At 45.9% G+C, this 21,682-nt stretch overlaps 1 protein-coding gene across 1 annotated transcript; it reads left to right on the forward strand.

The window, feature by feature from the left end:
• Positions 1-1,810: 1,810 nt before the first annotated feature.
• Positions 1,811-7,773, forward strand: LOC124249989 (leukocyte immunoglobulin-like receptor subfamily B member 3). Its single transcript, XM_046681645.1, has 12 exons — positions 1,811-1,859; positions 2,082-2,117; positions 2,289-2,576; positions 2,735-3,034; positions 3,254-3,535; positions 3,811-4,107; positions 5,607-5,722; positions 6,038-6,117; positions 6,201-6,238; positions 6,481-6,533; positions 7,323-7,487; positions 7,566-7,773. The coding sequence occupies exons 1-12, from the start codon at positions 1,811-1,813 to the stop codon at positions 7,707-7,709; spliced, it is 1,848 nt and encodes a 615-aa protein (XP_046537601.1). The 3' UTR covers positions 7,710-7,773.
• The last annotated feature ends 13,909 nt before the right edge of the window (positions 7,774-21,682 follow it).

Raw genomic sequence — 21,682 nt, forward strand, 5'->3', positions numbered from 1 at the left:
TTTGGAAGGAAGAAAATCCACCATCCTAGATCAAGAGGAAGGGCTCTGTTTCTACTGAGAAATGATGGTCAGTCTTCTAAGCATCTCCTCAAGCCTGCTTCTCCCCCAGGGTCATCCTCCCCATGAGGGCCCCACTGGCTACTCCAGGCACCAAAGCACAGAGAGGAACAGCCCTCAGTAACTCACTCTCTTGCACTTCACATCCAGTCATCACATCCACACCACTACGCCCCTTGAGTCCTTCTTAACAATATCCCTGATCCACTGCAAGACTCAGGAGGTCTCATCTGTGTCATCATATGAGCCTCCTTCCTGGTCCTCCAATCCAGGCCCCCACTCCTTTCTCCAGCTCATTCCTCTCACTGGCTCCAAAGGACTCTTCCAATAACCCTATATGGTCTGATCCTGCCCTGCTTATAACCCTTCCAACAGTTTCCATCTCCAAAAAAGATACAAGTTACACCATCTGATGTTCGGGTCTGTGAATAATCAGGCCTGAGTTAAACTCACCAGCCCCAGCAAACACAACTCTCCTCCTCCACCAAACTCATCACACTTAACCACACACAACCCCAAACACACACAGAAACTGAGCTACTTAACAATTCTGAGCCTTCCTCTGGTTGCTCCCTCAGCCAGTCTGACCTAGACAACTCCTTTCCAACCTGAGGGATCAAGAAGCTGTCCTGTCTCATTCCACTCAACTGTAAATGTATTTTGCGTTATAGGTTTGTGCAAGGGTTATACGAGAAAATCAGGGAATGACTTAAAACAATGATCAACACACCACCCATGGGCCAGATAATGTCGGAGTTTTATTTCAATAGAGTTAATTATCAGCAGAGCCTTCTAGCATCACATTTCTTCTTGGTGGTACTCTTTTTAAAACAGAAATCTGTTCAAACTGTCTGTTGCTTAAAATATTCCCATTGCCTTAAAGGTAAAATCCAAAATAGTTGCATGGTGCTCAAGATCCTGTGTGACAAGGCCCAACCTTCTCCTGATGCTCTCAATTCTGAGAAGAGCTCAGATCTTTCTGGCCGAGGATGCCTACCACCACCACCTCTGGGCTAATCCCTGCTCATGCCTTGGGTCACTCCTTTCCAGAAGAACCCCTCACAACAAGGATCCAGGCTGCAGGATGACTACCTATTACTGAATCTCACTGTCTCCTGTTTTCTTTTTTATGTCAACTTGTATTAAAACAAGGCTATAACTGAATTCTTTGCCACCTAAATATTTGTAATGTCTGTCTTCATTTATCTGAGCCCACGAGTCCAGGGAAAGAATCTGTCAGCTTCACCAATGACCCTCCAGCGCCTGGCTCCATGATTGGACATGGTAACTGCTCAGTAAATATCGACTGACTGCCTGACTGAGGAAGAAAAGGAAGAAAATTTGCATTTACAGAAGCTCAGCAAAGGGAAGTGATTGGCCCCAGGTCACAAAGCCTCTGTAAGTGGCAGAGTCAGAATTGGAACAGAGCTTGTGCTGGCTCCTCTCCAAACCTCATGTTCTGGGACACGTGTCACTCTCAGGATTTGGGTTTGGTATGAACTGGAGGCAGAGTGTTTGGGGTATGCAGAGACTCAGAGCTGGTCTGGAGGGTCCCCAGAGCCTGCCATCTCCTCGGCTCCATCCTTCAGAGAGAGCAGAGTGAGGCCCTGGGAGAAACTGTTCCCCTTCCTGTGAGGCCACAGATGAGGAACCCATGACGTGTCACACAGAGCGTGGACCTTGCCCACCCTCTCCGTCTGTCTGTCCTGCCGGGCTCTGTGGACTTTCTCAGTTGTCTGCACCACTGGGGACCATGGGAGGCAGGGCCAGGACACCTGTCCTCACTGCCCTTCTCTGCCTGGGTGAGTTTGGGGAAAAGAAGAGGGACATTGTCTCCTCCAACCCCAGGTCCTGATTCCTGAGAGACCCCAGGACTCAGGAGGCTCAGTGGGGGCAGAACTTCTGGGGTCAGGACAGACGTGCTCAGTACCCAGATCTGACCCCAGTGCTCAGGGGCCTAGACCAGGCCTGGACCTTCTCTGTGTGGGTGAGTAGACGTGCCCTCACAGGGAACTCTCTTCCAGCGCTGTGTCCGGGCCTGTGGAACCAGGTACAGGCGGGTGAGTCCTCCCCACACCTCCTGCTTCAGCCCAATGAACCCAGTGGGCAGGTGGAAGGAGCACAGAGGGTCTGGCTTGATGGTAACCAGTCTGGGAGGGGCCTTGAGTGACAGCTGGGCCAGCTGAGGGGAGAAGGGCTCCCCTGACACTTCAGCTCTGATTCCTTTCCAGGAGCTGCCCCCAAACCCTCCATCTGGGCTGACCCCGCCCCCATGGTCACCAAGGGGAGCTCTGTGACCATCTGGTGTCAGGGGTCTCTGCAGGCTGAAGTCTACCATCTGTATAAAGAGAGGGTCTCTATACCCGTGGAGACAGAGACCCCACAGGACTCCAGCAACAAGACCAGTTTCTCCATCGAATCTATGAGCTCACACACTGCAGAGCTGTATCAGTGTGCGTACAACACCAGCATGAACAGCTCATCAGAGCGCAGTGACCCCCTGCCCCTGGTGGTGACAGGTAAGGGGGAGAAGCCGGGTCCCCTCCCACTGTGGGCACCTCCTCACAGGCAGAAGGGAAGGAGTGTGGGCTCGGGGGACCTCAGCCCTCACAGTCCACACCTGGAGTGTGTGGGCTGACGATCGCCCCTTTAACACTGCTCCCTCCTTCTCCCTCAGGAGTGTACAACGCACCCTCCCTCTCAGCCCACCCAGGCCCTGTGGTGGCTTCAGGAGAGAATGTGTCCCTCTTGTGCAGCTCAGAGAACACATCTGTCACTTTCCATCTGCTGAAGGAGGGAGGAGCTGACCCTCCCAGACACATGGAATCAAGGACCCATCATAGGAGGGGGCAGGCCCTCTTCCCTGTGGGCCCTGTGAACACCTCCCATGGGGGGACCTACAGATGCTATGGTTCTCACAGCTCCTACCCCTATGTGTGGTCACACCCCAGCAACCCTCTGCATCTCGAAGTCACAGGTGAGTGCCCCCCTGATCCATCACTTTCCTGGAACCCAAAAATGACAGAACTAAGCGCCCAGTGGAGCCCTGGAGGTGGTTGGAGTCGGTGACATGGCCTCCTGGGGCCTGAACCACAGAGCAGGAGGCTGGGGAGAGACTAGTGAGAGCTCTCACTGCAGGCCCAGTAGACAATGTGGGGTGTGCGTCCCCTTCAATGCCACTGTCCCTTCTCTCCAGGTGTGTACAGGGAGCCCTCCCTCTCAGCCCAATCTGGCTCACTGGTGCTCTCTGGAGACAACCTGACCCTCCAGTGTCGCTCAGAGGCCGGCTTTGACAGATTTGCTCTTACCAGGGATGAGGCGCTCACACCCCCCCAGCATCTTCATGGGCAGCACAGCGCCAACTTCCCCCTGGGCCATGTGGACCACACTCACAGGGGCCAGTACAGATGCTATGGTAGACACAACCTCTCCTATGCATGGTCAGCCCCCAGCGCACCCCTGGACATCCTGGTCGCAGGTGAGGAGCCCCATGTCCTGACTGTCTGCTCAGGATGCTGGGCCTAGTGTCACCCCTGGTGGTGATGGGGTCCAGAGACAGGGTCCTGGAGCAGGGACTGAGATGGGGCCGTGGTCTAGGGAGAGGGAGTGAGAAAGGCAGAGTGAGGCGCCAGGAGATAAAAGACAGAGAGGAGCTGAGAGGGGGTCACAGACAGAGTCCTTGAAGAGAGGTCAGTGGTCAACGGCATGTGGGGAGGGGGCAGCTCTCTACACACTACAACATTCTCTCCCCAGGGATGTATGAGAAACCCTTTCTCTCAGCCCAGCTGGGGAGAGTGTCCTGGGGAGACAATGTGACCCTGCAGTGTGGCTCTGAGATCTGGTTCGATACCTTCCATCTGTCCAAGGAGGGGTCACCTGCTCCTCCCCAGCTCCTTCGTCTGCAGGACACGGCCGCCCCCTTTCAGGCCAACTTCACCATCGGTCCTGTGACCTCAGACCATGAGGGGACCTACAGGTGCTACGGCTCAAACTGCACCTCCCCCCACCTGTTGTCACTCCCCAGTGACCCCCTGGAGCTCCGGGTCTCAGGTGAGGAGCCCCAGTCGTGCCCCTTGTGTCCTCACGGTCAGTTCAGGGTCCTGTTCCCAGGGGACCTCTGGGCTGGGATGGGAGTGAGGGGGTCACAGAAGGCAAGTCAGCCAGAGGGGAACCTCCCCTCTCAGAGGGATGGAAAAAGCCAGAGCAATTCCCAGCCGGCCTCATCCTCATCCTCATCCTCATCCCTGAGGTCCAGAGACATTTGCGGTGAGTGGAGACAGCTGGGGAGGACTCAGGGCTGACAAAAGGAGAAAAGGCCAGAGGCACCGCCTCCTGATCCTCCTCCAGTGTCCAGTCCTAGAAGTCCCTCACCCAGAGACACAAGAGCGCTGACTAGAAGAGGCTGATGCCCAGAGGGACCAGGATCACTCACTCGGGCATGGCCTGTCTCCCAGGGGAGTTGGGCAGAGATGTCAGAGGACACGGGGCTTCAGGAGTTCTGAGGCTGGGCAGACGGCGGATGGGGCGTCATGGCAGAGGGAGGAGATGTTGAGACCCATCTCGGGGGAGGGGCAGCCGGGCTGAAGTGGGGAGAATGGCAGCCACCCCCTCACTTCCCATCCTGATCCCCAGGAGACTCTGAGGATCCACTCTCCCCCGGGGAGTCAGGCACAAGGTGGGGTAAGCGAGGGTCTCTGTGGGGAAGCGGTGCGTGGGAGGGGCTCAGGTCTGGTCTTGGCTCAGTCCCTTCCTGAGATGGTGACCTGAGGAACGCTCGTCTTTCTCAGTGAGACCAGTTTCACTGATTGCATGGTCCAAGAAGGCTGCGTGGACACTGAGTGTGGGGACACGTGTGGTGTCTGAGCTCTCCTCCACACGCTCAGGGGCGCAGCCCGTCCAGGAGGAGCCGTGGAGTTGGGGCAAGGACACCCCCGGGTTCAAACCCCAGGGCTGCTACTGCCCACCTGTGGGACCCTGGACGAGGCACGCTCCTCTCCGAGCCTGAGGGTCCTCTCTGCACAACAGGCCTCCGCCATGCCCCTCAGAGAGAGAGCCCTCAGCCTGGGGCCTGGCCCCGAGAGCTCAGGGAGGACAGCCCTCCCTCCTGCCCTTCCCAGATGCACACGCTCCATGTGCACACAGGCCCCCATTGGGGGTGCCAGCCCTCTGCAGAGTAGGGGACGGACATGGGCTGGGAGATGGGGGTGGGGAAGGGATTGTGTTTGCTGGTCAGGTCTCTGCCTCGTGTTCTGCCTGGAGAGTAAGGGCACAGCATAAAAAATGATAATAGAAAACAAGGGAACCCACCGTTCTGGGTTCCAGTCCCAGCTCCGCCACTTCAGGCTGGGTGACCTGGGCACATGATTTACCTCTCTGTGCCTCAGTCTCCTCATCTGTGAAATGGGTGGGTGGAGGATGGCAGTGTTTTGGTGCATGATTGTTGGGAGTTAGAGGAGGTGAGTGCACAGACCCCAGCACGTGTGTGGCACACAGTAGGTGCTCAGTTAAATAGCGTCATTGGCTCATTCATGACATCACATGTGCCCAAGGTCTCACATGGTATCTGAACGTTCTGATTGGAGTCACGGTGGCCTTCGTCCTGCTCCTCTCCCTCCTCCTCCTCTTCCTCCTTACCCGACACCAGCGTCAGGACAAACGCAGGACACTAGGTGAGTAGGGAACAGGGTGACCCGGCTCACAGGAGGACGTGGGCTTAGGGCACCAGCCAAAGGGGAAAAAAAGTAGATGGGAAAGTCAACCAGAAAAAGACTTTTCCAGAATCTCAAATCAGAAAATCCAAAAGAAAACACTTAATCCAACACATATGTACACATTGAAGGAATTCTTTCACCTTTTCAGTCTCATGAAATATTGAAACATACACACAAGCAAGGGTTACGGTTTTCTTCTTTTCTCCCGAATCACATGTGGAGGGCGGGTGGTCATCACCTCCCAGGGCTGAGACTCTGTCCATCTTGACCCAGCCCAGACACAGGCTGATCTCCAATTTCCTGCAGGGGCTGCAGACCCACAGCCCAAGCACAGAGGCCTGCAGATCAGGTAATTCCTGCCCTGAAGACCCCAGACTCCCACCCCACCCTCGGCCCCCTCTCTGCCCCTTACACTCCCATCTCCTCCCCCAGCTCCAGTCCAGCTGCTGACACCCAGGAACAGACCCTCTGTGAGAGGAAAAAGGGGCCCCCATGGGGGGTGGGGGCACAGATTTCAGTGGGCCATGGGGGCATCGGCTGGAAGGGTCTGGGGATTTGGGGTGAAAAGGACTGAAATTCCCCTGAGTGACCTCGGGCCCATCTCCTCACCCCTGGATCTCAGTGGCCCATCTGGGAGCAGAGGAGGGGCTGCAGCCCTGAGAGACCTCAGGGAATCCTGACAAGAGACACACCCCCTGTTCTGCCCCAGCAGATGCCGCCGTGAAGGACACACAGCCTGAGGAGGGCGTGGAGCTGGGCCATCAGGTGAGACCCCAGCCCTGTCCAGGCCACCAGGGACCTTCCTGTTGTCAAACTTGACCCAATGGACACTTGGCTGTCCTCACGTCACCCAGCTCTCAGCAGCGTCCCACACTGATCCCTCCTCTCAGGCACCTGGGGCGTCCTGCTGTGACTTCACTCTTCCTGGTTTCTGTGACCTCAGTGCTCCTCCTCTGTGGTCCCCTTTTCTGGTTCCTGTCCACTGTCTGACCTTCTGGTTGTTGGATGCACCCCAGGTCTCAAGAGGATGCACGAATAAGTGAATCACCCACAAGTCCCCTAGGCTCCCCTTCATTCTTTCACCCCACATTGTGAAAAGGGAGCTCCCTGTTTACCTGGCTCCATTCAGGTGCTGTAGGTACAGCAGTGAGCAATACTGTCTCCACATTCCTTGAGCTCACCTCGTGGGTAAGAGACCACATGCAAATATGAGAGTAGCTTCCTAGAGTGTAAAGTGCTGTTAAGGAAAATAAAGTAAGGAAAGGGGGTAGAGTGCAGGGTGGGGGCAGAGGAAACAGCAGGGGCAAAGGTCCTGAGGCAGCAACATGCTTTTTCAGGAGGATGGGCCGTGTGGCTGGATTCAAAAGACCAAGAGATAGCATGTTGGGATAAGAATCAGAACTGTAGGAAGCATCTAGATGTCACAGGCTTAGTATGTACCTGAAGATTCCATCAGGAAAGTGAGCTCACTCTGTAGCAGTGTGGACAATTGACTGGAGGAGGTCAGCAGTGGGATCAAGGAGACACTGTTTCTGTCCCTCTGTCTCCCTCCAGCAGAGCCTCCATGATGAAGACCCCCAAGGAGCGACATACGCCCAGGTGAACCACTCAAGAGCAAGACTCAGGCAGGGAGTGGCCACCTCTCCTGCCCCACTGTCAGAGGAACTGTTGAACTCTAAGCACAGACAAGCAGAAGAGGACAGACAGATGCACAGACAGGTGGGTCCCATGCTCTCCCAGACCCCAGGCTGCCCCCACCCCAACCACATACCTATCCCTCACTTTCCCCTGTTCTAGGCTGCTGCATCTGAAGACCCCCAGGACGTGACCTATGCCCAGCTGAACCACTTGATCCTCAGACGGGAGATGACACCCCCTTCCTCCCAGTCAGAGGAGCCCCCAGCAGAGCCCAGCGTGTACGCTGCTCTGGCCATCCATTAGCCCAGGAAGGACCCGGACCCCATCCTCCAGCGAGGGAGACTGCAGGGACCCCAGAAGGCACAGAAGCTGCCCCCACTAGACACTCAGCTAATAACCCCCAGCCAGCCTGGAATCCTAATGTGGACCACCAGGAGCTTCTGGGACTCATTGGGAGTCACCTGATTCTGCAATCAAAGATAACTGATATCCCCACATTTTGGAAATAAAGCCACAGACTTCTCAGTAATGCATGAGTGAAATGAGAAATCCAAAACAGAAGGGAGAGAATGTTTTAAGCTGAATAATAACGTAAACATTACACATCAAACCTACAAAACGGGGAAATTAAGAACCATGAATGAATGAATGAATATCTTAGAAAAGCCTAAAAAAATCAGTTACCTGAACTATCACACCAAGAATTTAGAAAAAGAATAGAGAATTATTCCAAATGAAGGTGGAGGGAGGGAAATAATATGACAAGATTAGCTACTAACAAGGACAAATAAAAAACTGAGAAAAGTCAATAAAGACTTTTCGCTCTTGAGAACATTATTCACTCTTGCAGATCCCAGCCACAACGCCCAAGGGAAAACGAGAGGAGGCACATTACATCATCAGGACAGCATCACAGACCCTACAGACTTTCAGTAGATGACAGAGCATTAGGAACAACTTTATGCCAATATACTAGAAAATCTAGATGAAATGGACAAAATCCTCAAAAATACAATTCACCAAAATGGTGGAAATAAACATAAACAGGAAATCTGAATTGTCATATATATCAAATATGTTGAAGGAATAACTAAAAATTTTCCCACAAAGTGAACTCTGACTCTGGAAAGATTCACTGATGAGTGCTTCCAAATAATGATGAAATACACACATGAACGCCTGGACACACACACGGACACACACACATATATACACATACCAAATAGTGATGAAATACACACATGGACGCCCAGACACACACACGGACACACACACATACATACACATACCAAATTTAAATCAGTTTCTCCCAAAAATAGAGAAGGAGGCAATATTCCTCCCAACACATTTTATCAGGCCAGAAAAAAATTGATACCAATACCTCTCAAGGAAACTACATAATGGGAAAATCACAGGAAGCTCTCTCACAGGATCTTAGCTGTAGATTCCTACACAAAATATTCCCAAATAAGAGTCATCAGTATATAAAGTCGATAATATAGCATGACCATGCTGGTACGTCCTTTTCAGAAATGCATGATTGGTTTCATATTCAAAAATCAGTCAATACATTTCAAACATAAAAGAAGAAATACAAAAAACTGATCATAGCAACAGATTCAAAGCTCCTGATAAAATACATCACCAATTCAAAATGAAAAAAACCTCAAAAAAAGGGAATTTCCTATCATTCATCAAAGCATCTTTAAAAATCCACAACAGAAATAATTTTCAAAAGTAAAAACTTGAAATCTTTCCACCTGTGACTGAGAATAAACAAGAATGTTCACTACGACCTCTTCTATTCAGCAGGGCAGTGGAAGAACCAACCAATTAAATAAAGCCAAAAAGAAGTGAGAAGAGTGAATGGATCGGGGCTGGCCCCGTGGCCGAGTGGTTAAGTTCGTGCGCTCCGCTTTGGTGGCCCAGGGTTTCACCGGTTCGGATCCTGGGTGTAGACAGGGCACCGCTCCCCATCAGGCCATAATGACACAGCATCCCACACAGCACAACCAGAGGCACTCACAACTGGAATATACAACTGTGTACTCGGGGGCTTTGGGGAGATGAAAAAGAAGAAAAGAAAAAAGATTGGAAACAGATGTTAGCTCAGGTGCCAATCTTTAAAAAAAAAACAGGTGAATGGATGGAAAAAACTGTGTTACTCACAGATTACAAAACTGTGTGCATGGAAAACCCCAAATAATAGAAACATCTGATATTCTAACTTGAAAAGGATTGATCCAATGTCACTATATGTCATCAATATCTAAAAATCAGTTGCATTGCAGACTCCCAGTTTTGGACCAAGAGGAAGTAGAGCTATGTCTCCCTAACCCCCATGAGGCACAGTAGAACTCCTGGACCTTGTACACACAACATCAGCAGAACACGCCAGACAGTGCAGAGAAGGCAGCACATGGGCTAAGACTGTCAGGACCCCAGGAGTGACACAGTGGGTGTCCAAGGAGCCACGTGGGGGACCTGGACAGTACCCTCCTCCTGGCAGTAATGAGTCACTACCCCAGCCAGGTGTCAGAAAAGGCCTCCTATGACCAGATTTAAATAAGATCCAGACTGTCGCAATATAATATCCAAAATGTCCAGTTCAAAACAAGAACCGGGAAATCTCATCTTGCATGAGGAAAGACTATTGTCAACAGATGCTAGCACTGGGATGACAGACGTTGCAATTATCTGATAAGGATTGTAAAGCAGCCATAATAAAAATGCTTTCGTGAGCAATTGCACACGTTTAAAATGAATTTTTAAAAAGAGTGCCTCAGCAAAGAAAAAGAAGATACAAAGAAGAAGTTAACGGAAATTTTAGATATGAAAAACACAATAATCAAAATAAAAGGCTCCATGGATGGGATCAACAGCAGAATGGAGGGGACAGAGGAAACAATGAGCATGAAGACCAGACAATAGAAAGTACTCAATCTGAACAACAGGAAAAATAAACTGGAAAAGAACATGAACAGAGCCTCAGGACCTATGGGACTATGACAAAAGATCTCACATCCGTGTCATCTGGGTCCTAGAAGCAGAAGAGAAAGAGGACGAGACTGCAAAACTATTCAAGAAATCATGGCTGGAATTTCCCCAAACTTGGCAAAAGTCATAAACCTACGTATTCATGACACTTAGTGAACCACAAACAGGATAAGTCCAGAGAAAGCCATGCCAAGATGCATCATAATCCAACTAAGGAAAACAAAAGACTAGTGTCTTCTTTTTTTTTTTTTTTTTTTTTTTGGTGAGGAAGATTGTCCCTGAGCTAACATCTGTGCCAATGTTCCTCTGTTTTGTATGTGGGATGCTGCCACAGTGTGGCTTGATGAGCTGTGTAAAGGTCCATGCCCGGGCTCCAAACCCACGAACCCCAGGCCTCAGAAGTGGAGCACACAAACTTAACCACTACACCACCAGGCCGGCCCCAAAAGACAAGTTTCTGGAATGCAGTGAGACAGAAATGCCACCTGACCACAGAGGGAAACCCATTCAGATGACAACGGTCTTCCCATCGGAAACCATGGAAGCAGGAAGCAAATGGAACAACATTTTTCAGCTGCTGAAGGAAAAGAACTGTTGACCCTGATCCTGCAGATGGTGAAGTTATCCTCCAGGAATGAAGGGGAAACAAAAACATTCTCAGGTGAGGGAGCTAAGAGGATTGATCACAAGCAGGCCTCCCCTAAATGGATGGGAAAGGAAGTTCTTGACCCAGAAAGGAACTGATAAAGGGAGGAATCTTGGAACATGAGGAAGGAAGAAAGAAGAATGAGAAGAAAACACGTGGACACCGGGACAGCGCAGAGGACAGAGAGTCGAAACTGTCCAGTTGCTTTTCCTCCATGAGCACTCACCTCACGTTATTTTCAAATCTTGAGGCAGCAAACACAAACATACACGCACTGATGCAATGATGTTTGCATCCTTTGTTAATCGACTAACGTTTTAGGAAACAAGGGTAAGTTGAAGTTGTATTTAATTCCCCGAGCTCACACAGAGAAGGGAGATGTTGGAATTCCGCGCAGCACAGGGACCTGTGGATCACTTGGAGCAATAAAACCTTGAAAGGAAAAGCTGAACCACAAAGTCATTTAATCAACTCCCAAAACAGAGTAACAGAGGTTACCTGCTGTTTAAAGAAAGAAAGCAGAATCTGTGTACTCAGGAGTATAACATTCATCTTGCTTGGCATATTCATTAAAAACAACCCTGCACTCAGGTGGACAAACAGAGGTTACTGCCACCCTCGAAGACTTAATGGAGGCAGCGGGGGTCCCATCGTACCCCTGCTTGACGCACCAGCCCGGCCCCTGAAAAACTCGACAGATCACGGGCAGTGGACGGTGGAAGGCCACGGTCCTCACCAATACTGACTCCTGTCACAGCTGCTCTGCAGGATGGATGCATTTACTAGGACAGAATTCTGCAGCCTCTGGTCACTTCTATGCAGCTGTGATCTGGTAACTAAGCAGCAGCTCTTCTTCACCTGGGATGGACTGCACTACACGTTCACAGTGTCCAGGGATACACTAACGCTCCCTCTTTCACAGCCTCATCCAAAGGGACCCTCGGCATCTTGACATTGGAATGAACATCACATTTGTTCACAATATTGGTGACATCGTGTTACTTTGACCTGATGACTAGAGGGAGGCAAGTACTCTGGTTGCCCTGGTATGTACTCTAGATGGTGGGAGATTTAAAAGAATAAAAAAGGAAAAGGAAATTCAAAAATTAAGCCTTACCCTGACAAGGACAGCACGAAAAAGAAGAACTACAGCCCAATATCACTGATGAACATCGATGTAAAAATTCTCAACAAAATTTTGGCAACCCGAATTCAGCAATACATCAAAAGGATTATACATCACGATCAAGTGGGATTCATACCAGGGACACAGGGATGGTTCAACATCTGCAAATCAATCAAAGTGATACACCACATCAACAAATTGAGGAATAAAAACCACACGATCATCTCAATAGACGCAGAGAAAGCATTTGACAAGATCCAACAGCCATTTATGATAAAAACTCTTAACAAAATAGGGATAGAAGTAAATCACCTCAACATAATAAAGGCCATATATGACAAACCCACAGCCAACATCATACTCAATGAGCAAAAACTGAGCGCCATCCTCCTGAGAACAGGAACAAGACAAGGATGCCCTCTATCATCACTCTTATTCAACATAGTACTGGAGGTTTTGGCCAGAGCAATTAGGCAAGAGAAAGGAATCAAAGGAATCCAAACAAGAAGGGAAGTGAAACTCTCGCTGTTTTCCGATGACATGATCTTGTATATAGAAAACCCCAAAGAATCCACTGGAAAACTACTAGAAATAATCAACAACTACAGCAAAGTTGCAGGGTATAAAATCAACTTACAAAAATCAGTAGCATTTCTATACTCTAATAATGAACTAACAAAGAGAACTGCAGAACACAATCCCATTCACAATCGCAATAAAAAGAATAAAATAGCTTGGGGTAAATTTAACTAAGGAAGTGAAAGACCTATACAACAAAAACTACAACACTTTCCTGAAAGAAATTGATGACGACATAAAGAGATGGAGAGACATTTCATGCACATGGATTGGAAGAATAAACATAGTTAAAATGTCCATACTACCTAAAGCAATCTACAGATTCAACGCTATCCCAATCAGAATCCCAATAACATTCTTTACAGAAATAGAGCAAAGAATCCTAAAATTCATATGGGGCAACAAAAGACCCCAAGTCGCTAAAGCAATCCTGAGTAAAAAGAACAAAGCCGGAGGCATCACAATCCCTGACTTCAAAACATACTACAGAGCTATAGTAATCAAAACAGCATGGTACTGGCACCAAAACAGGTGCACAGATCAACAGAGCAGAATTGAAAGCCCAGAAATAAAACCACACATCTATGGACAGCGAATCTTCGACAAAGGAGCTGAGGGCGTACAATGGAGAAAAGAAAGTCTTTTCAACATATGGTGCTGGGAAAACTGGACAGTCACATGTAAAAGAATGAAAATTGACCATTCTTTTTCACCATTCACAAAAATAAACTCAAAATGGATCAAAGACCTAAAGGTAAGACCTGAAACCATAAGGCTTCTAGAAGAAAATGTAGGCAGTACATTCTTTGACATCAGTATCAAAAGGATCTTTTTGGACACCATGTTTTCTCAGCCAAGGGAAACAACAGAAAGAATAAACAAATGGTACTTCATCAGACTAAAGAGCTTCTTCAAGGCAAGGGAAAACAGGATTGAAACAAAAAACAACCCACTAATTGGGAAAAAATATTTGCAAGTCATATATCTGACAAAGGGTTAATCTCCGTAATACATAAAGAACTCACACAACTCAACAACAAAAAATCAAACAACCCGATCAAAAAATGGGCAAGGGACATGAACAGACATTTCTGCATAGAAGATATATGGATGGTCAATAGGCACATGAAAAGATGTTCGTCATCACTAATCATCAGGGACATGAAAATCAAAGCTACACTAAGATATCACCTTACACCTGTTAAAATGGCTATAATCACTAAGACTAAAAGTAACAAATGTTGAAGAGGTTGTGGAGAAAAAGGAACCCTCATACACTGCTGGTGGGAATGCAAACCGGTGCAGCCACTATGGAAAGCAGTATGGAGAGTTCTCAAAAAAGTAAAAATAGAAATACCACATGACCCAGCCATCCCACTACTGGGTATCTATCCAAAGAACTTGAAATCAGCAATTCCAAAAGTCCCATGCACGCCTATGTTCATTGCAGCATTATTTACAATAGCCAAGATGTGGAAGCAACCTAAGTGCCCATCAACTGACAACGGGATAAAGAAGATATGATATATATATACAATGGACTACTACTCTGCCATATAAAAGGATAAAATCGTCCCATTCACAACAACATGGATGGACCTTGAGGGAATTGTGTTAAGTGAAATAAGCCAGATAGAAAAAGACCATCGCTGTATGACTCCACTCACATGTGGAAGTTAAACATGTAGACAAAGAGAACAGATTAGTGGCTACCAGGGGAAAGGGGTGGTGGGAACAAAGGGTGAAGTCGTGCACCTACAACACGACTGACAAACAAGAATGTACAAGTGAAATTTCACAAGGTTGTAAACTACTATAATCTCAATAAAAAGTTAGAAAAAAGATTCAGGCTTGCCAAAGCAGTGAACTTTATAGATGTGCTGCTCTCTGAGTCCCGCCATGATATACCCTGTATCACACCTTGCAACACTTCACACTAAGAAAGAGACACAATTCTGGGTACGAGGCTTTGGATGGTGGAAGCAGCATATACCATACTTGAGAAAACATATTTCTCCCTTATCAGGTGAGTGACAAGGCTATGGGTTTGAGTGGAGCCCAGAGGAAGACAGGGGTCTGCAGTACCAGGACCCTAGTGCCACAGCCAAGTGACCTGCCAGGTCCCCTGGTGCTGTATGAACCCCTGTACCGTGAGGCTATGGGAATTCCCTGCCCAGCCCACTGGCAGAGTTCAAGTTCAGCGCCCTTGGGTTCATGCCATCACATCACCTGCAGCAGAGAGTAGACGCCACTTAAAAGGCTGCTCCTGACGTGCTACTAGTTCCCAATAGAAACTGAATGACTGACAAGGAGACATCAAGTGTCCATGCAAGTGGAACCATCCATGACGAGCTGACAATTGTCATTCCCACCAAGCCATAAGGTTGCAATCCATTGTTGGGTGAGAGTGGAAACCTGGAGCCATGGAAAGGTCCAGAAGACAAAGGTGAGTCGTACAAAGATGTGGTTAGATGCAGATGATGCCCACATCCGTACGCATCACAATGGCGCCTCTCCTGAGCCATCATGTACAGCTCTGTGGTCTGGGTCATGCCTGGTGGTGGGATGTTTTGGAGTAGTGTTGCGCTACAGCCCCACTCAGGGGACTCTGATGAGAGGAAATGCCTTCAGTGGGCAGATATTCGTGCAATGAAAAGGATAATGCACATTTTGTGGAAAGAGAACCGGCTAAATGTAAAGGTGTACACGGACTCCAGGATAGTAGCAAATATCTTGCCTATACGGTCAGGGGACTGGAAGGAGCATAACTGAATGGAGGAGACAAGGATATCCAGGAAGGAGCCATGTGTATGGACAGATGTACAGGACTGGGCTCAAAGCACTGGATCTTTGAATCAGATATTGATGTCCCCAGAGAGCCCCACTGTAGACAAGGTTCTTAACAACCAAGGGGACAGGTTGGCTCTTTCAGCACATACTAGCCAGCCTCTGCTCTTCATCATCCCAGTGTTTTACAGAGCGGCCTATGAAGGACAGCCACTGCGGGAGAGATGGAGGCTCTTGATGAGCCTGGTGTCATGGACTGCCTTTCACTGAGAGTGATGCAACTACAGACACTGATGGATGGCCATCGTTTCAGCAGCGGAGACCAACAGAGAGTCCTTAACATGGTATCATTCCTTATGGAAGCATCAGACATGTGGCTGCAAGTTGATTTCAGCCCTGATGGAATGGACACTGATTGAGCCTAACTAGCACGTATGTGTGTGTGAACACTGAGGCATAAAATGTGCCCCCTTTAAGTGTGTAGTTTGATCACCTTTGACAAATGTAGAAATTCACGTAACAGCTACCACCACAATCAGTATACAAAACAAACTCCTAAAATTCCACGGTGACCTTTTCAGTCAACCTATGCCCCCCAACCCCAGACTGAGGCAAACAGCAATCAACTTCCTTCACTAGGTGTTAGTCTTGCCAGATCTGGACTTTCACAGAAATGAAATCATAAGGCATGTGCTTTCTGTATCTGCCCTCTTTTGTGCAGTAATTTTTTAAAAATTTGTTCATATTATTGATATCTCACTTTAGTTCGTTTCATTGCTGTAATAATTATTGATATTGAACATTATTTCATGTGTTTACTGGTCATTTAAATCTCTTCTTTTGAGAAATGTCTGTTCAAACTGTTTTGCTGATGTGGGAGGGTTTTATTACTATTTGTAAAAACTTTACTTATTCTACATACAAATCTTGTATCAGATACACACACAATATATATATTTTTTCCCTCAGTCTGGCTTGTTTCTTCCATTACCTAACACTGTCCTTTGAAGAGCAAAAGTTATTAATTTTTTAAACTCCAATTAACCTTTTTGTTGTTGTTGCTGTTTTTGATTTTGTGTCTTTCTGAGGAATCTGTATCTAATCTAAGTTTGTAAAGATTTTCATGAATGTCTTCCATTAGCTTACAGTTTTGACTTTTGCAACTAGATCTATGATTCATTTCATGTGAATTATTGTTTCTGGTGTGAGGTAACAGTCAAGGTTCATTTATTCCAAATAGACATCCAGTTGCACCAGCACCATTTGTGGAGAAGATGATGTTTTCCTCAAGGAAGAACTTCTGTCTTTGTTGAAAGTCAATGGATCGTCTACGTGTGGGTCTAATCTAGGATCTCCATTCTGTTTATTTTTTCTACCTCCTGTCCTTACGCAAATACCACACTGGCTGTTACATTTGTTCCTTCCACAGAAAGTCTTGGTGTAAGAACATGTCCAATTTTATTCCTTTTCAAAACTGTTGTGCTATCACTGCTCTTTTGTATTTCCACATACATTTTAGTATCAGCCTGTCAATTGCTAAAAAAGCTAGGTGGGATTTTCATTGAGGTGGTTTGAATACACGCCAGTTTAGAGAGAGCTGATATCTTAACAATATTGATCCTTTCATCAATAAATATGGGATACTGCTTCTTTTTTTAGTTCTTTAATTTCTCTTAGCTAAGAATGATAGTTTTCAGTCTTCAGATCTCACACCTCTATACTTACATTTCTCCCTACATGTTATGGTCTGGGGAGCTATTGTAAATAGTCTTGTATTTTAATTCTGCTTTCCAATTGTCGCTTGTTAATTTACAGAATAAAATTCAACTGATTTTTGAATATTGATCTTATATCTTGAGAACTTGCTCCTTCGCCTCTTAGTTGTAGAAGCTCTTTGTAGATTCCTTGGGATTTCCTCCACCTGATTATACGGATTGGGAATAAAGACAGTCATATCCCTTCCGTTATGCCTTCTATTCCCTTTCACTTGTCTTACTGCACCGGCCACTTCTGAATAGAAGCGGTGAAAACATCATTGCCTTTTTCCCAATCACAAGGGAAAAACATTCAGTATAATTTTAGCTAAGCATAGGTCATAGATGCTCTTTATCTGATTAAGGAAATTCCCTTCTATTCCTGTATTGCTGAGCGTTTTATTTATTTGATCCAATCTTTGTGTGCATGTAAGTATGTAAGGATGTGGTTTTTCTTTGTCAGTCTCTTAATGTGGTGGATTGCGTTTATTGAATTTCAGATGCTGAACCAGCCTGGCATCTGAGCATGAATCCCACTTGGTTCTGATGATTGTTCTCTTCCTATATTACTGGGTTTTATTTACCAATACTTTGGTGGGGATTTTGACATCTATGTTCTTGAGGGACATTGGTCTGCACCTTTCTTTCCTTGTACCGTCTTTGTCTGATTAGTGTTTGGAGTAATCCTTGCCTCATAAAATTGTTGCAAAGTGTTTCTCTCTCTTCTGTTTTCTGGAAGAGAATGTGAAGAATCGTATTAATTCTTCCCCAGATGTTTGGTGGTATGTGCCAGTGAGACCGCTGAGGCCAGGAATTTGCTTTTCTGGAAAGTGTTTTAACTACAAATTCAATTTAATGTTTTTCAAGAATATCAGATGATTTCCACTTCAGTGAGTTTTGGTAGTTTGTGTCTTTCAAGAGTTGGGCCATTCCATTTAAGTTGTCCAATTTATGGGCACAGTGTTTTTTGTAGTAGTATTCTCTTACTATCCTATTAATTATTAATTGATTAAAAATAATCCTATTTATAGTGACATTCCATCATTCATGCTAGATGTCGGCAAGTTGTGTCTTGTCTATTTTTTTCTACCATTAGCCTTTCTAGTGGTTTGTCAATTTTATTGGTCTCTTTAAAGAATCAGCTTTGGGTTTCATTGATTTCTGTTCCTGTGTTTTGTTTCCAGACTCATTGATTTCTGCCCTCTGTTATTATTGTACTGTGCTTACTTTGGGATGAGTTTGCTCCTCTTCTCCTTGTCTCTTAAATGGAAGCTTAGGTTAGTGATTGGAAACCACTCTTTATTTAAAATGAGTACTTTCTGCTCTTCTCTTCCTTCTAAACTCTGCTTTGGCAGCACCCCACAATGTTTAGTAAGCTGTATTTTCATTTTTGTTCAGTTCAAACTATTTTCTGATTTTCCTTGAGTCCTTTTTGCCCCATGGATTATTTAGAACTGTCTTGTTTAATTTCCAAATAGTTGAAGATTTTCCATATACCTTTCCAGTAATAGGTTTTTACTTAAATTCCATTAGGATCAGAAAAGAAGTGATGGATGATCACTTCTTTTAATTCTTTTAAATTTGTTAAGCTTCATTTTAAAACCAAGGATATGGACTATCGTGGGCAATATTCCATGTGCGCTTGAAAAGAATGTGCACTTTGCTGTTGGTGGAGTTTTCTCCGTGTGTCAATTAGATCAAGTGTTGATAGCGTTGTTCAGGTTTTCTGTGTCCTTGTTGATTTGCCATCCATTTGCTCAAACAATTACCAAGAGAGGAGTGTAAAATCCCAGACTACAGTTGTTGAATTATCTATTTGCCCTTTCATTTCTGACAGTTTTTCCCTCATGCATTTTGAAGCTCTGTGGTTTTGTGCATACACACTTAGGATTACTATGTCTTCTTGGTGAGTTGAACTTTTTATCTTTATGTAATATCTTTCTTTATCCTTGATAATTTTCTTGTTCAAAAGTCTACTTTACCTGACATCTTTTATTGTTCTGTCTCATATGGCAGCCACTGTGGCAGATAGAATAATGCTGCTTTCTCCCAAATTTCAATGATATCCACACCCTGATCCCTGAAACCTGTGACTATGTTACCTTATGGGGTAAAAGGGGGTTTGAAAATGTGACTAAAATAAGTATCTTGAGATAGGGAAATTTTCCTAGGTTATATGGGAGAGCCCGAGGTATTCACAAAGCTTCTTGTAAGAGGGAGACAAAAGGGCCAGAGTCAGTGGTCGGAAATGTGATGGGGGAACCAAGAGGCTGCAGTGATGGAAGGAAGGGGTCAGGAGCCAAGCACAGCAGGCAGTCCCTGGAAGATGGAAAAGGCCACGAACCATTTCTCATGGCAGAGCCGCCAAAAGCAACCACCCCTGCTGACACCTCAACTTTACCCATTGACTGATTTTTTACTTCTGACCTCTATCACAGTAAGATGATAAATTTGTATTGTTTAAATCCACTAAATTTGTGATTTGTTACAGCAACAATGGGAAACCTAGACAGCCACTTAAGCTTTCTTTTAATTAAGGTTTGCATAATATATTCATCCTCTTATTTTTAATAAATTTACATTATTGTATTAAGTGAACCTCTGATAGACTGCATGCAGGTGGGTCTTACTTGTTGTTGTTAATCTAATCCTAATCTCTGCCATTTAATTGTGTTTGCACCATTTATATTTAATGTATTATTGAAAGTTCTTTTAAGGTTTATCACTGTATTGTTTGTTTTCTGCTTGTCCCTATATTGTTTGCTCTTCAGTGTCCCTTCCTTGTCTTCTTTTGGCTTTTTGGAGTACTTTTTAGTATTTCATTTTAATTTATCTGCTGATGTCCTAACTGTAACTCTTTGCATGTTGTTTCTTAAGTGACTGTTGTAGGCATTATAATATACACACATAACTTCACAGACCCCACAAAGAGTTAACATTTTATCTTTTCAAGAGAAATGGAGAAGCCTTATCCCCGTATAGGTCCTTTCACCCTCACCCCTTCGCGCTGGAGCTGTTCTGTGTGTTACATCTACAGACATAAAAACCCCATCAGACAATGTTAACAGTTTCGAATTGGACGAAACCAAACATATTTTAAAGAACTTAGAGGAGAAATATATGCTATTACATTTATCTAGATATTTACTATTTTTCACTCTTCATTTATTCTTGAAAGTCCAAGTTTCCCTCTAGAAGTATTTCCTTTCTGCCTGAAGAATTTACCTTATTTCTTTTAGAGCAGGTCTCCTTGTGACAAATTCTCTCGGTTTCCTTTCTCTCAGAATGACTTCATTTTGCTTTCATTCCTCAGGACACATCCAGAAGAATTCCAGGTGGCTCTTCTTGTCTCTCAGAACTTTCACATCTTCTGACCTGGACGGTTTCTAATGTGAAATCTGTAATCATTCAGATCATTTTTCCTCTGTGTTTCATGGCAATTTTCTCTGGAAATTTGTTTTTTTGGGTTTCACTAATTTGATTATGATTATGATGTGTGTGGGCAGAGTTTTTAAAGCTCATCCTATTTTGCGTTTGCTGAGCATCTTGGACGTATAAATTTACGACTTTCAATAAATCTATGAAATGGTCAGCTTTTATTTTTTCAAATATGTTTTTCTTCATTAATATCAATCTCCTTTTGCTGCAGGATCAATGATATAATTTATCTCACAGATCCCTGAGTCTGTGTTCATTTTTTTTAAACGTTTTTGCCTCCAACCCGTGCTCTCGCTCAGTGCCTGGAGAAAGAATCCACAGTATGAGATGAAGAGCTCTGCTCAGGGGAGGAAGGGGCAATAAGAAGGCAGAAATGACTCAGAGATTTTGAAGGAAAGTGATGAAGAAAAAGATGGTGCCGACTTATAGAAACAAGGAAGCCAGTGAAGGGAAGTGTTTTGAGGGGAAGAAAACCCTCATTCCCAGGTTGGGAGGGAGGGCTGTGATTTCTTCTAAGAAATGGTGATCAGCCCTCTAAGCATCTCCCCAAGCCTCCTTCTCCCCTAGGGTCATCCTCCCTGTGAGGGCCCCATTGGCTCCTCCAGGCACCAAGGCAGAGAGAGGATCAGCCCTCAGTTCTTCAGTCCCTTGCACTTCACATTCAATCGTCACATCCACACCACCACGCCCCTTGAGTCCTTATTAACAATATCACAATCCATCACAAGAGTCAGGAGGTCTCATCTGTGTCATCACATCAGCCTCCTTCCTGGTCTTCCAATCCAAGCCCGCACTCCTTTCTCCAGTTCATTCCTCTCGCTGCCTCCAAAACATTCTTCTAAGAATCCTGTCTGGTCTGATCCTGCCCTGCTCAAAACTCTTCCTACAGTTTCCATCTTCAAAAAAATACAAGTTGCACCATCTGATGTTCAGGGCTGTGAATGATCAG

The sequence above is a fragment of the Equus quagga genome, chromosome 13, assembly GCF_021613505.1.
Source record: "Equus quagga isolate Etosha38 chromosome 13, UCLA_HA_Equagga_1.0, whole genome shotgun sequence".
In the NCBI taxonomy this organism is placed as follows: domain Eukaryota; kingdom Metazoa; phylum Chordata; class Mammalia; order Perissodactyla; family Equidae; genus Equus; species Equus quagga.

Excerpts from the sequence above, each read along its gene's own strand:
- LOC124249989 (XM_046681645.1), top strand. The coding sequence starts at position 1,811 with ATGGGAGGCAGGGCCAGGACACCTGTCCTCACTGCCCTTCTCTGCCTG. Across the intron at positions 3,035-3,253 it reads TCTGCATCTCGAAGTCACAG|GTGTGTACAGGGAGCCCTCC; the intron begins GTGAGTGCCCCC and ends CCTTCTCTCCAG. Across the intron at positions 4,108-5,606 it reads CCTGGAGCTCCGGGTCTCAG|GTCTCACATGGTATCTGAAC; the intron begins GTGAGGAGCCCC and ends CATGTGCCCAAG.